Source organism: Corticium candelabrum, chromosome 17, assembly GCF_963422355.1.
Source record: "Corticium candelabrum chromosome 17, ooCorCand1.1, whole genome shotgun sequence".
NCBI lineage: Eukaryota > Metazoa > Porifera > Homoscleromorpha > Homosclerophorida > Plakinidae > Corticium > Corticium candelabrum.
Window position 1 is genome coordinate 41,078 of NC_085101.1, and position 12,213 is coordinate 53,290.

Consider the following 12,213-nt stretch of genomic DNA (forward strand, 5'->3'; position numbering starts at 1 on the left):
TAGTTGATGGTTAATATTGGCACCAATGACACTGGAGTGCTACAAGCTGTAGCAGAATCTGAGATTACAAGCATACTGTGTGCATACTGTATGCATGTAGACTACATAGTAGATTTCACATGGACTTTAATTGATGGCTGTTGGGAATTTTCTGTAACTGTATGGTAGTTACATGTTTTGGGACTGGGACCAGTAAGATAACTAGCTTGGGAAAGTTTTGGGTATGACAGTGGGTATATATAGAATAGCTATCTAAAGATACACTATTGCTATTGCATGTCTATAGCTATGAACTAATTAATTAACCCACCTTCCTATGCACCACTTCATTACCATAGTACAATTATATGGTACAATATTTAAACGTAATATTTAAACAAACACACACAAGTATTCTCTAGTGACGCACACGTAGCCAATCACTCCTTTTATACAACTACACAAACACACACACACACACACACACACACACACACACACACGCACGCACACGCACGCACGCACGCACGCACACGCACATCACACCACACGACACACACGCACACGCACACGAGCACACTTCGTGTGTACTTTCATCCAAGTTGTGTGCAATCGAAATCTCTTCTAGTTCGCATCACGACCAAACGAGCCCCAGTCCTCAAGCAGCAAGCTTAGTTTTTACACTCAATCACAGATGAGGGAGTCAGCACGCTACCACTGATCAAGCGAAAACCAAAGTCACGTGCACAATGTGTTACGCGAAGCAATAACTCTTGCTAGCGTGCGCTACAAAAAGTTCTCTGTCTTTAGCCGCAAGTATAAGATCCTAGGAGATGGCGGTACTAGCGATGCGACCATATTTTTTTGGTTTGTCATTTTGTCTGCTAGAAATTACAACCGCCTTTTTTTCTCCACATCGACACCCACTCTCAGCGGAGAACAAGCGAATGGCTGCGAACACAAATCCTCTGCAGACACCCTCCTGGTCTAGAGTAGCGACTCTGCTACTCGGAAACACAAACGCTTCAATGTTTAACGGTAAGTATACGCATACCAACTGAAAAATGCGTATGTGTACGCTCTGACACTTGATTTAATTGGTATATCCTTGATAACGTTTCTTAATTAATACTTCAGTTGCTGATTTTGGTGCAAAAGGAGATGGGAAAACAGACAATACGGCATCGTTTCAAACCGCACTGAATTTTGCTGGCCAAGCTAAAGGAGGAATAGGTAAACGGGATTAGACATAAACGCAAGGTCTAAGATTATTAAACTGCAGTTACGAAATTATTTATGCATCATGTTAGTTATTGTAAGCAATAAATCAACTACATAATTTTTGTCTCTTAATTCTAGTACTGATTCCTGCTGGCATGTTTTTGTTCACTGGAAATTTGTCAGTACCTCAAGCTGTTGTTCTGCAAGGGGTCTACAGGTATGCAAACATACCTACACTAAGGGGATCAAGTGTAGTTGCAGTTATTGTTGGCCATGTTCACACTGGTAGTTATAGCATAGTTATGCAACTGTAGCTAATAACTTATATATTGGTAGTTCGGTAACTATGGTATAGTTAATTAGGCGGTTGTTCACACTAGCTTGAACTTGCATGGTTATTTAGTATACAAGGTGGAATGTGCACAAACGGACGCACGCGTTAGTCTGTCTGATAAAATTCATCATTTCAACAGCAAGTGCATTCAAACAATACCTGCAGTGTGGGAATTATGGGTAGGTTCCACGTCAGTTCGGCCTGCCCAGAGGGAGGAGAAGGAAATAGAATTAGGGTAATTATTAATTACGTAGGCTAAACACATACATATACAATTACATAGTAGTACACTGTATTGGAAAGCTATATTTTCAGACAATACCACGCAATAGTCATTCTTTAGCAGTTCTATGCGATAATGAGTACTTCAGAATCTTCTCTTCCTTGTGGCAAGGTGTCTGCTCCAACAGCAGATGTACCATCTGAAATCAGCATTGGTTCTATCAGTAATGGTTCTCAAATTGTCAAGCGAAAGCGCGGTTCTGTCTTCAGAAGTTCGCAAAAGCAATGATAGCCAATGTGCATGAATTCTTTGACAAGGAGAAGAGAGAAGAACAACCAATCATGGTTGGTAACGTCCTCAGGAGAACCTCAGAGGCACTAAAGGTATCAGAGTGGTCTATCTGTAATGTCTTGAAAGAACAGCATGTTGAAGGTGATGTAAGCAGTCCTGCAAAGAAAGGGCGTAAACCAAGTTGTGGTCCTGCTCAACAACAAACAGATAACTTCCTGGAAGGAGTGATACGTCAAAGAGTGCACAGATTTTACACGAACAGTGAGCTTCCAACAATGAAGAGACCCCTATTGGTGTTACGAGATAATGTAGACTACCCCTATGGTAGATCTACGCTATACACAACAGTCAAGAAGATGGGTTTCAGGTACAAAACACGTAACAAGAAGACAGCACTGTATGAACAACACAGAATCATCGCTGCGTGTCATGAATACCTCAGGAAAATTCTGACTTTCCGTTCTGAGGGCAGGCCAATAGTCTACCTCGATGAAACCTGGCTCAATGCTCATCATACTCGTGAGCACTGTTGGATAGACTATGATGGCAAAGGCGGCTTATGTGTGCCATCCGGAAAAGGTGGTAGATTGATCATACTTCACGCAGGATGGGAACAGGGATGGATTGCAGATGCAGAGTTGGTCTTTAGAGGAAAAACTGGAACTGGAGACTACCACCAGGAGAAGAATACAAAACACTTCATGGAGTGGTGTGAGAAGAAGCCCATCCCCAACTGTCCTTCTCGCTCTGTCATCGTCCTTGACAGTGCCAAATACCACAACAGTGTGGTAGAAAAAATCCCTACAAAGAGCAGCACCAAGAAGGCAATGACGGACTATTTGGACAGTCACAATATCTCATACGACAAAAAAAGGCTCAAAGCAGAAATCTTCATGCTTATTAAAGCATGTAACCCACAGATTACGTACCTGACAGACGTTGTCACGGTCGAGAAGGGCCACCGAGTTCTTCGACTTCCAGTTGGCCATTGCGAACTAAATCTGACAGACCTCGTATGGGCACAAGTGAAAGGCTATGCTGCAGCGAACAACAAGGACTTCACAATGGCAGTAATTGAGAGATTTGCCAAGGAAGGAATCCAAAACGTGGCTGCTGAGAAGTGGAAGAAGTGCGTTGACTATGTAATTAGGGAAGTAAAGTTGCATTATAGAACCTATGATGGCATTGTAGAACAAGTGGTAGAGAGGCTAGTGATAGAAGTAAGTAACAATGACTCCTCCAGGTCTGAAAGCGAGGAGATCTTTGTTTCTGACTCTGAAGACGTCACAGACAACTAATTGGCTGTCTTATGTTTCACACTGGGTTGGAGTCTACATATGTAATATTTTAGAAGCTGCTTGTTCTAACCTATCTGAGCATCATTCTATCTGTTTGAATACACCAATGTCTCCACCTTGTCACGTGCGTTTGGGAGGTGTACCAGTTTCATGTTTGTAGGTGCCCGGGATCTCAAGATCTGGGAATTTTCCCACACTGCATGTATTGTTTGAATGGACTTTTTTTAGTAGTCTCGCATAGCCAGACACTTCCCTGCTTCACGAGTGACTAATCATCTAGGCCTACTACGCATGCGTTACTACTGTAACTACGCTCTAGCAAGGGTTGCAAGCTCAGTTCAATAACTATGCTATAACTACTCTTTAAGCACGGTTAGTGTTCACGCTATAGTTTAGTTACTAGACCCTGGTGGCATAACTACTCTAACTAGCAGTGCGAACACGGCCATTGTTGTTGTTGTTATTACCCGAGGCCTGGATATCTGGGCTAAGGGTATAGTCGTCATCTGGTGGACAACTGTATGTGCGACCATATTTATACTTGATTAGCACAGATGCAAATGGAGCTATTCCGACCAATACTAGTAGATGAGAAGTGGTGTCATTACCAACCAACAGACGAACATGATGTCATCATAAAGCTCCACCTCTCTTTGTTTGGTAGCTGCTAACGAGAATTTGGCCATTGGGCGTCCACCCTGTACATGGTGTTTAGTTCTTTGCTTTACATAAGAGTTTAGCACATAGAAACAACACCTAGTCTACATTTGCACGTGCATGGTTTTCCACCAACAACCAGGCACCTAGAGAGCGAAGGTGCTGGATTCAGGTGCCATGTGGTACTTGCAGCTGTACCTGACTTGTAACATTTTGCTTGTTCCAGTGTTTCTGCGTAGTGGCTTTGCAGTCTGACAGCTTGAATTTTCTGTGTGTGTGGCTGAGCAGCCACTGTGTTGTTGCAAAATTCACTAAAACTTTAGTCTCGTCTTCAACTGAAATTTGGCACTCTACGGGAATTTGTGAAGGGGGACGTGTATTGTCCATGACTGCACGTCTGTTGGTCGGATGAAGCAACTGACCTGTAAGTAGGCAAGTCTAGAGATGCTTTGCACTTTGTTTAGCTAAACAAGTGCATTGGAAACCACAGCTGAGACGAGTGGGTTGGGCTAAAACCTCATTTGCAAAACATTATCACGTGACGAGATATGTGATTACATACACCGGCTGAGGGTTTAGCACTGTAATGTGCCTCTCTATTTATTGGCGAGCGAAGCGAGCCTCTCTCTTCTCATGTCAATTGAGCTCGAGATATATTATATTTATATATTTATATATTTATATACGTACGTCAGCACTTGTCATATAGATTACGGCAAAAACAGAAAGACAAATCAACAAAACGACGATGCCAGATGAATGCAATTTTGACTCCGTAACATATGCGCTAAAAATTGAAGCAAGGGACCCCTTTTGAGGGGTCGACTCAATAGTAATTTCTTGGCGAGAAGAGTCAAATGACTCTCAATTTTGCTCCCATACGCGACTAAAGAGCAAAGGAGACCGATTCGTGACAAGCGGAATGAAAAGGAAAAGCTAAAAGAAGAGAAAAGTTTGTTTTTTGAGTTTCTGCGCATTACTTTGATAGAAATTATTGCTACGCAACCATTGTCACGTGACTATGCGATCATTGTTACGCGACTATCTCAGTAAACGAGTGAGACGATTGAAGCGTGAACGAAGAATTGAAGACAACTATAGTGTTTTGCGTTCAATTATCTGAACTCGGCGTTCAGTTACCCGATTCAGGCAAGCAATTATCCGAATTGGGTGTTCAGTTATTCGAGTCGGGCATTCAGTTATTCGAGTCGGGCATTCAGTTATCCGATGTTCTGTCCTAATTAGAAGTACCAAATATAGAAATAATTATTTTAGTCGCACATTTCTTTCATGACGTCTTTCTATGATGCTCACTCACGTTTCAGCTGAACAATAAATGATTGATTCAAGAAAGGTGGGAAGGCGAAGTAGTGAAATTTGAGCTCTTGATTATCTAAAAACCAGCTGCGACGCATGATGGACTGTTGCATGCATGGTATCACGCAAGACGTGCGATTTACAAAGTATGCGGATTACACCACGATTGATGGAGCAAGACGTTGTTGTAGGCTTCCTAGATATGTAGATTTAGTTTGCTCACAACAGCTTAGTTAGACCATCGCGGAAACGTGGGACACCAAGATTAGTGCAAAGGAAATTATCCTACAACACACGCTAAAAATTCACACTAAAGTCAAGATTAATTACAAATTATTGAGTCTAGACGGCTGATGAATGATGATATTTGAGCAGCTGCCCAACCGCAGACTATGTAAGTTATTTAGTTGCACAACAGCCGTAAGGAACGGATAATTGAATGCTTGAATCGAATAATTGAACGCAAAATACTTTAGAAGAGCAACTGAAAGTCTGTTTCCTGAGTCCCCGCGTTTGTTTGACAGAAACTATTGCTAAGTAATGCAACCATTGTTACGTGAATTGGTAAAGACAGAACACCATCGCTCGCCAAACACAATGCTAACCGAGCATTTACTAGTTATTGTTGTTATTGTTATTGTTGTGTGTGCTACTTTGTTGTTGCTTTGTTTTGTGTTGGCGTGTGCTTGTGCATCTTACAAACATTTTTCACATCTTTGGTGGCTGCTGTGAAAGAATTTCATTTAACCGAACTGTTTGGATGTTGACAAACATTGTTTTCTCATACAAGAAATGTTCTCTAATGTTGTCAAGTTGAGTGTTTAGATTTGTGGTTTTATGTATATGTTTGAGATCTGGTCAGTGACACAAGATGATATTCGTAAACTAACTACACAGGTGCCTTACAGTAATTGTTGGTATGATGAATTGGCACAAAATTAGAAATATGACGGTGCTGTGGGGAGACCGAGTCGTGTTCACGTAGTCGATTAGACGTGTTACATTGCTCAACACATAACTTTCATAACATATACACTAGCCGCTAAATCCAAAGACTCCCAGTCATTCGAATACCGGTTACCCGTATGTGCCCGTCTTTATCTACATCATGCAATCTGTATTGATCTAGTTCTTAATGGAGTTACTGCTTGAGATGTCTCTATACGTGCACGTGAAATTCTGTCGTCTTGGTTCCTTCTGTCTTCTTAGTCCATTCTACTTTCCTCTTCCTGATTGGTGTTGTCTTCATTGGCTTATCCGTATCTCCGTTGTTCGGGGTTTCTGTGCTTTCCTTTTCCAGATTCAAGTGGCGTCGGTTTCTTTGGAAGTTTCCTTCTTGGGTAGCCACCACGTTAAGATCTTGGTGATACTTTAGACGATACATTTCCCACATTCGTTTGTCTCTTACCCACACCGTCTCTCCTTTCTGTAATTTTGGTAATAGTCTTGCTGCTTGTCTCCTGTTGTAATTCTCTTTCTGTTGTTCTCGTTGTTTGTAATCTTCAAGTCATTAGCAGTTCTGAAGGGCTACACCCATTACTCAGAGGCATTGCTCTGTCTTCTAGAAGTGCTAGATTTGGATCTTTACATTTCATTAGAATGTTCTTGACTATCTGGACTGTGCACTCTTCCTCCCCATTAGACTGAGGTAATTTAGGGCTTGATGTCACATGACTAAATCCATAGTCTCTAGCAAATTGCTTGAACTTTTCTGAAGTATTGTCATTATCAGATTTCACTGACACAACGTTGGGTATTTTGTGTCTAGAGAATATTTCTTTTAGGTGCCCGATCACTTCTCTTGATGTTATGTTTTGCAGTACTCCCAATTCGATATAATGTGAGAAGTAATCTATAACAATAATATATGACTTTCCATTGAACACCAATAGGTCAGTGGCTACCGTTTGCCATGGCAACTTAGGAAATTCCATGGGAATTAGGAGGTCTGTTGGGTTGTTCCTTTGCAACAAATTGCGCACTTCGCATACGCTTTGAGCTCTGTGCTGCTCCCAGTCCACTATACCGACTGTTTTGCTCTTTCTCGACACTTAACAATTCTCATATGTCCGTTGTGTAGATATATTTCTTTCCTCACTCCTTATGCATTACCAATCTGCATCCTCTCAGTAGAAGATCATCTTGAATTGTCAACCTCGGGGCTACTTGCATGTATAGCTTCTATTCTCCACTGATTCCATGCTCTGGCCAACCATCTCGTACAAAATTTCTAATTTGTTGACATATTGGGTCTTGCTTCTGCATTTGTCTTATCTGTTCAAGTCTTTTATCTGTTGCTGGCAATTGACTGATGACTTGATTCAGCCAATTCTTGATTTCTTGTTGCAATGTGTCATCTTTGCGGTAGTCGCATCGACAGGACTTCTTGATAAAGTGTCTGCATTTTTCTTACCTTTTTCTGGCAAATGCTGTATATTGTATTGATATTGCATTAGTCCCATCCTCATTCTCTCTGTATCCTAGGTGATAATTCCTCTAAAAATTCTTATTTCCCAGTAATGGCAACAAGAGGTTCGTGATCATTGATCGACATGAATTGTTTTCCCAGCAAGTATTGATAAAAACACTCACATGCCCACGTTGTAGCTATCACATGCCCATGTTGTAGCTAAAGTTTCTTTTTGCAATTGGGCATATCTCTTTTCAGTTTCAGACAATGTTCTGATGCATAGACAACTGGTCTCTAATTTCCCTTTTGTTGTCGATGTTCGAGGACTGCGCCAAGTCTGAATGACGATGCATCAGCCGTTACACGTGTTTCATGGTTAGGTCATAGACAGCCAATATCAGTGCTTCACTTAATGCTTTTTTCAGACTTGCAAACACTTTTCTTTGAGGCTTTTCTCAATACCAAACACTACGTTGGCTCATTAGCGGTCTCAAAGGTTCAACTGTTGATGATAAATGTTGAATAAATCTTTCATGGTAATTTATTATTCCAAGAAATCATCGTACTTTTCTTGCTTTTTGGCTCTCTCAGTCCCAGTATTGCATTGACTTTACTGGGGTCGGATCTAATTCCTTCGACTTTTGATGATATGTCCTAAGAGTTTTACTTCTTTTTGGGCAAAATGACCTTTTTTCTTTGTTTACGTTACTCCTTCACCTTGTAATCTATCCAAAACCGCCATCAGTCTTAGATTGTGTTGTTGGTGATCGGCACCTGAAACTAAAAATGTTGTCCATGTGATACACGACTCTTTCTAGGCCTTCCACAATTTGAGATATCACCTTTGAAAAGCAGAGGCACTGAAGTGATTCCAAACCTGTACTCTCTTGAAGAAATGTCATCCCATCAGGGTAATGAAAGTCGTCAATTTGACGCTTCTAGGCAATAACGGAATTTGCCCATTACCAGCGTTGGTGTCTAAATCAAGTGAAGACTTTGTCATTCCTTGAACTCGTTAATGACTGTTCAACACTTGGCATAACATGGCGTTCTTGTCGTATACTCCCTTGTTCAATTTTGTTAGATCCACACAAATTCTGACTGTATTGTTTGATTTGAGAACTGAAACTATGTCTGCAAACCAGTCAGTTGGACCTTCTACTTCTTCTATTGTACTTTCTCTTTTCACTCTTTTCAACTCTTCATTCACCTTTTGGACTAAAGGTATTGGAACTCGGCGTGGACTTAACGCAGCATATGGCTCACAACCTTCCTTCAACTGAATGTGGTATTCATGCTTCATTTTGCCTAGGCCTGTGAATAACTTTGAATATCGTGTAAAGACTTGTTGTTGGGTTCCAACTTCTAATGAATTCTATCAAGTGCAGTGCCTGGATAGCAGGTTGTTCTACCAAAGGTTGGTTAAGTCGTTGCACTATGTAGACTGTGTCTTGACATTTCTTTGACTCTCTCCCCAAAGAAGATTTGAATTGTCTCCTGACATCTGCTCTAGTATCTAGTTTAAATCTCAACGGGATTTCGTCCACCTGAAGCGCCACCCACCAAGGATCCACCTGTGAATTTTGACACCTAGTTGTGAGTATATCTGCGGTAGTACTTTCTAGATACGGCCATTCTGTATCTGAATCATTCTGGACTTGTGACAGCGTATGATTTTGATTGCTTTGCAAACGTAATAGTAGTGACCGATCTTTCCACTATTCTTGCATTTAGCATCTTTTGCTTTGCAGTCTTTCTACTATAGGTTGGAAATTTACCTCATCTCGGACACTTGTCTCGTTTGTGCTGCTCCGAAGGAAAACTTGGTTTGGTTTCTCGTCGAGTCCAATTCTATCCATTTGTGTATCTGGGCTATTTGGCTTTGAATTTTTGCTTCTTATGACTGGTTGCTGCGCTCTTATTGTTTTGGATTGTCGTACTCTGCTAACTGCTTTTTCTAAGTCCAGTTGCAACTGTTTGGCGAGCTTCGCATCTCAGATTCCGACTACTAACCTGTCCCGAATCATTTCGTCTTTTAGAGCTTCGTATTTGCAGTGTTCCACTAATCCCTCAAATTTTGCCAAAACCATGCTGTAATTCTTTAGTTCATCTTCAGTTAGTCCAAATGCTACCAGCTAGCATATCTTCGGCTTGATTGCCCATGCTGTAAATTAGCGTACTAACCTGCATTTTTCCGGACTTCACAATTAGGTTTGACGCTTGTCGGTAGTGATCGAAACGGCGTCGCCGCTTGATCCAGCTTTTTGGTTTTACAAAGTCGAATGGTTTTGGAGTATTTTGTTGAGCTGTGGACATAATCACGCTTGTTACTCCTTAGCTTCGTAACTACTCCGACAACTTCTGACGACCGAAACTTCTGACTTTACTTCTGACACCATGTGCTGTAGGGAGACCGAGTCATGTTCACGTAGTCTATTAGATGCGTTATATTACTCAACACAAGACTTTCATAACATATACACTAGCCACTAAATCCAAAGACTCCCCAGTCATTCGAGTACTGGTTACCTGTATGTGCCGGTGTCTATTTACGTCATGCAATCTATATTTATCTAGATACACTTACACTACAATGACTAATATTAAAATACCAGCCTTCAACTACAGGGACCGTGGACAAGAATACAACGTGCATACAGCGAAGAGTTAGAGAGATTAAAAGGGGAAGCTTTACTCCACTAGCATTTTCTTCCACTGGAGGGATGGGCAAAGAAGCTACCACGTTTTCAAGCTTATAACTGACATCAGTTCAAGCAATCGAAATACCTCTTATGCATAAACAATGTCTGTGATTAGTTGTAGACTAATACCTCGTTTACACGAGCACTTGTAAGCAGGCCAGCCTGTGCTGGCTCGGTTTCTACGGGACATGTAAACGTGGGCCGATCTGTGCCGAGTCGGCTCAGTATGTCTAGCCGGGCCAGCACGGGCCAGCCAGGGCTGGCTCTGGTCAAGTACATTGTATAAACGCATAAAGTGCTGGAAAACGAGCCGCACATGCTCATTTGGTACAACTGGTGATAGACTTACGTCTCGTATAGTACAACGTCTCGTATGTGTCCTATGCATTTCTCGATATGACTGTTGTAAAGCCATAGAGAAAAAAGACCAGCAGCTTGGTTTCTGTCCATTGTAAACATGATCTAATGTGAGCTATGTCAGTCTCAAGTAACTAATGCACGTTAATGACACGCATGGCTTCCTCCTACCGACTGTGTTGTGTAAACGCGAGCTCGTGTAAATGGGGTATAAGTTTTGCTCTATTATGATCAGCAATTCTATGTGTCCGAGGGACAAGATCGACACATTGTCTGCTCAAGTTGGACATGATGGACATTGTGCAGAGTTGCTCGTCTCGAGCTCACTCACTAAGTCTTTTTAACAGACATAGTTGTTGTTTCTACTTGATGTAGTTTGTTTTTGATTACAGTTGTTGTAGCAGTGTGTTACCAGTATTGTAGTAGTTGGTTTAAAGCTATATCAATAAAGTTGTTGTGTTATAATAATAAGAATTAAATTAGAATAATACAATGTGTTTCAAGAGGATAGAGAACAGGAAGTCTCTTGAACCAAATCAGGTTTACAGTTTCTGGATCAATCGCTTGACGAGTCTTCACAATGATTTGACTCGTAACTACAACATCCTGTTTCAGGACCCAGGACTCTGTACCCATCTGGTTATCTCAGGGAAATACCACCTTGATATCTAAGAATGACAAGACTGACCAGGCCAAAAATTACCGGCTTGTCACGTGTGTCTATCTGTGTTCTACAAGACCCTCACCTCAGTCGTCAGACAGTGGATTGCCGGACATTTGGTTCAGGGAAACCTCATGGCATCGGAGCAGAAGGGTTGTCGGCAGGGTTCCTTTGGTGCAAAAGATCAGCTGTTGATTAACAAACTGCTTACCGAGGACTGTAAGACCACAGGAGGTTGAGCTTGGCTTGGGTGGACAGCCAGAAAGCTTACCATAGTGTGCGATGTCTTCAGCTGCATAAGATTAGTCCGGTCTTGTACAGGTTCTTGACAAGTATGATGAAGAGTTGGAAGACATCAATGGTGCTTTTCTACGGTGTATCATCAACATGAGGCTCTTGCGGATTAGACGAGGTATTTTACAAGATGATTCATTATCTTATCTTCTCTTCTGTATGGCTCTTAATCCTCTCAGTGTGGAGTTAGGCAGAACTGGTTACGCCTATTGGATGAGCACTGGATGTGGTGAGACTGCCAAACATCAGCTTGTCAGTCATCTACCTTACATGGATGATCTGAAGCTGTATGACAGAAATCCTGGTCAGCTGGAAGGGTTGTTGCACACGGTTCGTGCCTTCGCTGATGACATCCACATGACGTTTAGTCTGGACAAGTGTGCTGTTGCACAGTTTGTCAACAGCAAACTCTTTGAACATAATTCTGGGGTGACGGTAGGAAAAGTGGACACCATCAACTGTCTGGAAT

At 41.7% G+C, this 12,213-nt stretch overlaps 3 protein-coding genes across 3 annotated transcripts; 2 read left to right on the forward strand and 1 right to left on the reverse strand.

Moving 5' to 3' along the window:
• The first annotated feature begins 774 nt into the window (after window positions 1–774).
• LOC134193422 (mannuronan C5-epimerase AlgE3-like) lies at window positions 775–1,597 on the forward strand. The gene is made up of 3 exons (XM_062662253.1): window positions 775–1,017; window positions 1,117–1,212; window positions 1,339–1,597. Exons 1-3 carry the CDS (start codon window positions 813–815, stop codon window positions 1,512–1,514), a joined length of 477 nt encoding a protein of 158 aa, XP_062518237.1. The 5' UTR covers window positions 775–812; the 3' UTR covers window positions 1,515–1,597.
• Window positions 1,598–2,041: 444 nt separating this feature from the next.
• Window positions 2,042–3,346, forward strand: LOC134193470 (uncharacterized). The gene has a single exon (XM_062662297.1). The coding sequence runs from the start codon at window positions 2,042–2,044 to the stop codon at window positions 3,344–3,346; it is 1,305 nt and encodes a 434-aa protein (XP_062518281.1).
• A 3,133-nt stretch (window positions 3,347–6,479) lies between these two features.
• Window positions 6,480–7,788, reverse strand: LOC134193471 (uncharacterized). The gene is made up of 3 exons (XM_062662298.1): window positions 7,734–7,788; window positions 6,909–7,172; window positions 6,480–6,820 (listed from the first exon to the last, which is right to left on the reverse strand). Exons 1-3 carry the CDS (start codon window positions 7,786–7,788, stop codon window positions 6,480–6,482), a joined length of 660 nt encoding a protein of 219 aa, XP_062518282.1.
• Between the last annotated feature and the right edge of the window lie 4,425 nt (window positions 7,789–12,213).

Coding starts and splice junctions, on each gene's coding strand:
- LOC134193422 (XM_062662253.1), top strand. CDS start 813: ATGGCGGTACTAGCGATGCGACCATATTTTTTTGGTTTGTCATTTTGT. Junction 1,018..1,116: donor AAACGCTTCAATGTTTAACG/GTAAGTATACGC, acceptor TTAATACTTCAG/TTGCTGATTTTGGTGCAAAA. Junction 1,213..1,338: donor CCAAGCTAAAGGAGGAATAG/GTAAACGGGATT, acceptor TCTTAATTCTAG/TACTGATTCCTGCTGGCATG.
- LOC134193470 (XM_062662297.1), top strand. CDS start 2,042: ATGATAGCCAATGTGCATGAATTCTTTGACAAGGAGAAGAGAGAAGAA.
- LOC134193471 (XM_062662298.1), bottom strand. CDS start 7,788: ATGAGGATGGGACTAATGCAATATCAATACAATATACAGCATTTGCCA. Junction 7,173..7,733: donor ACAGCATTTGCCAGAAAAAG/GTAAGAAAAATG, acceptor TTATTGTTATAG/ATTACTTCTCACATTATATC. Junction 6,821..6,908: donor CAAGAACATTCTAATGAAAT/GTAAAGATCCAA, acceptor AATGACTTGAAG/ATTACAAACAACGAGAACAA.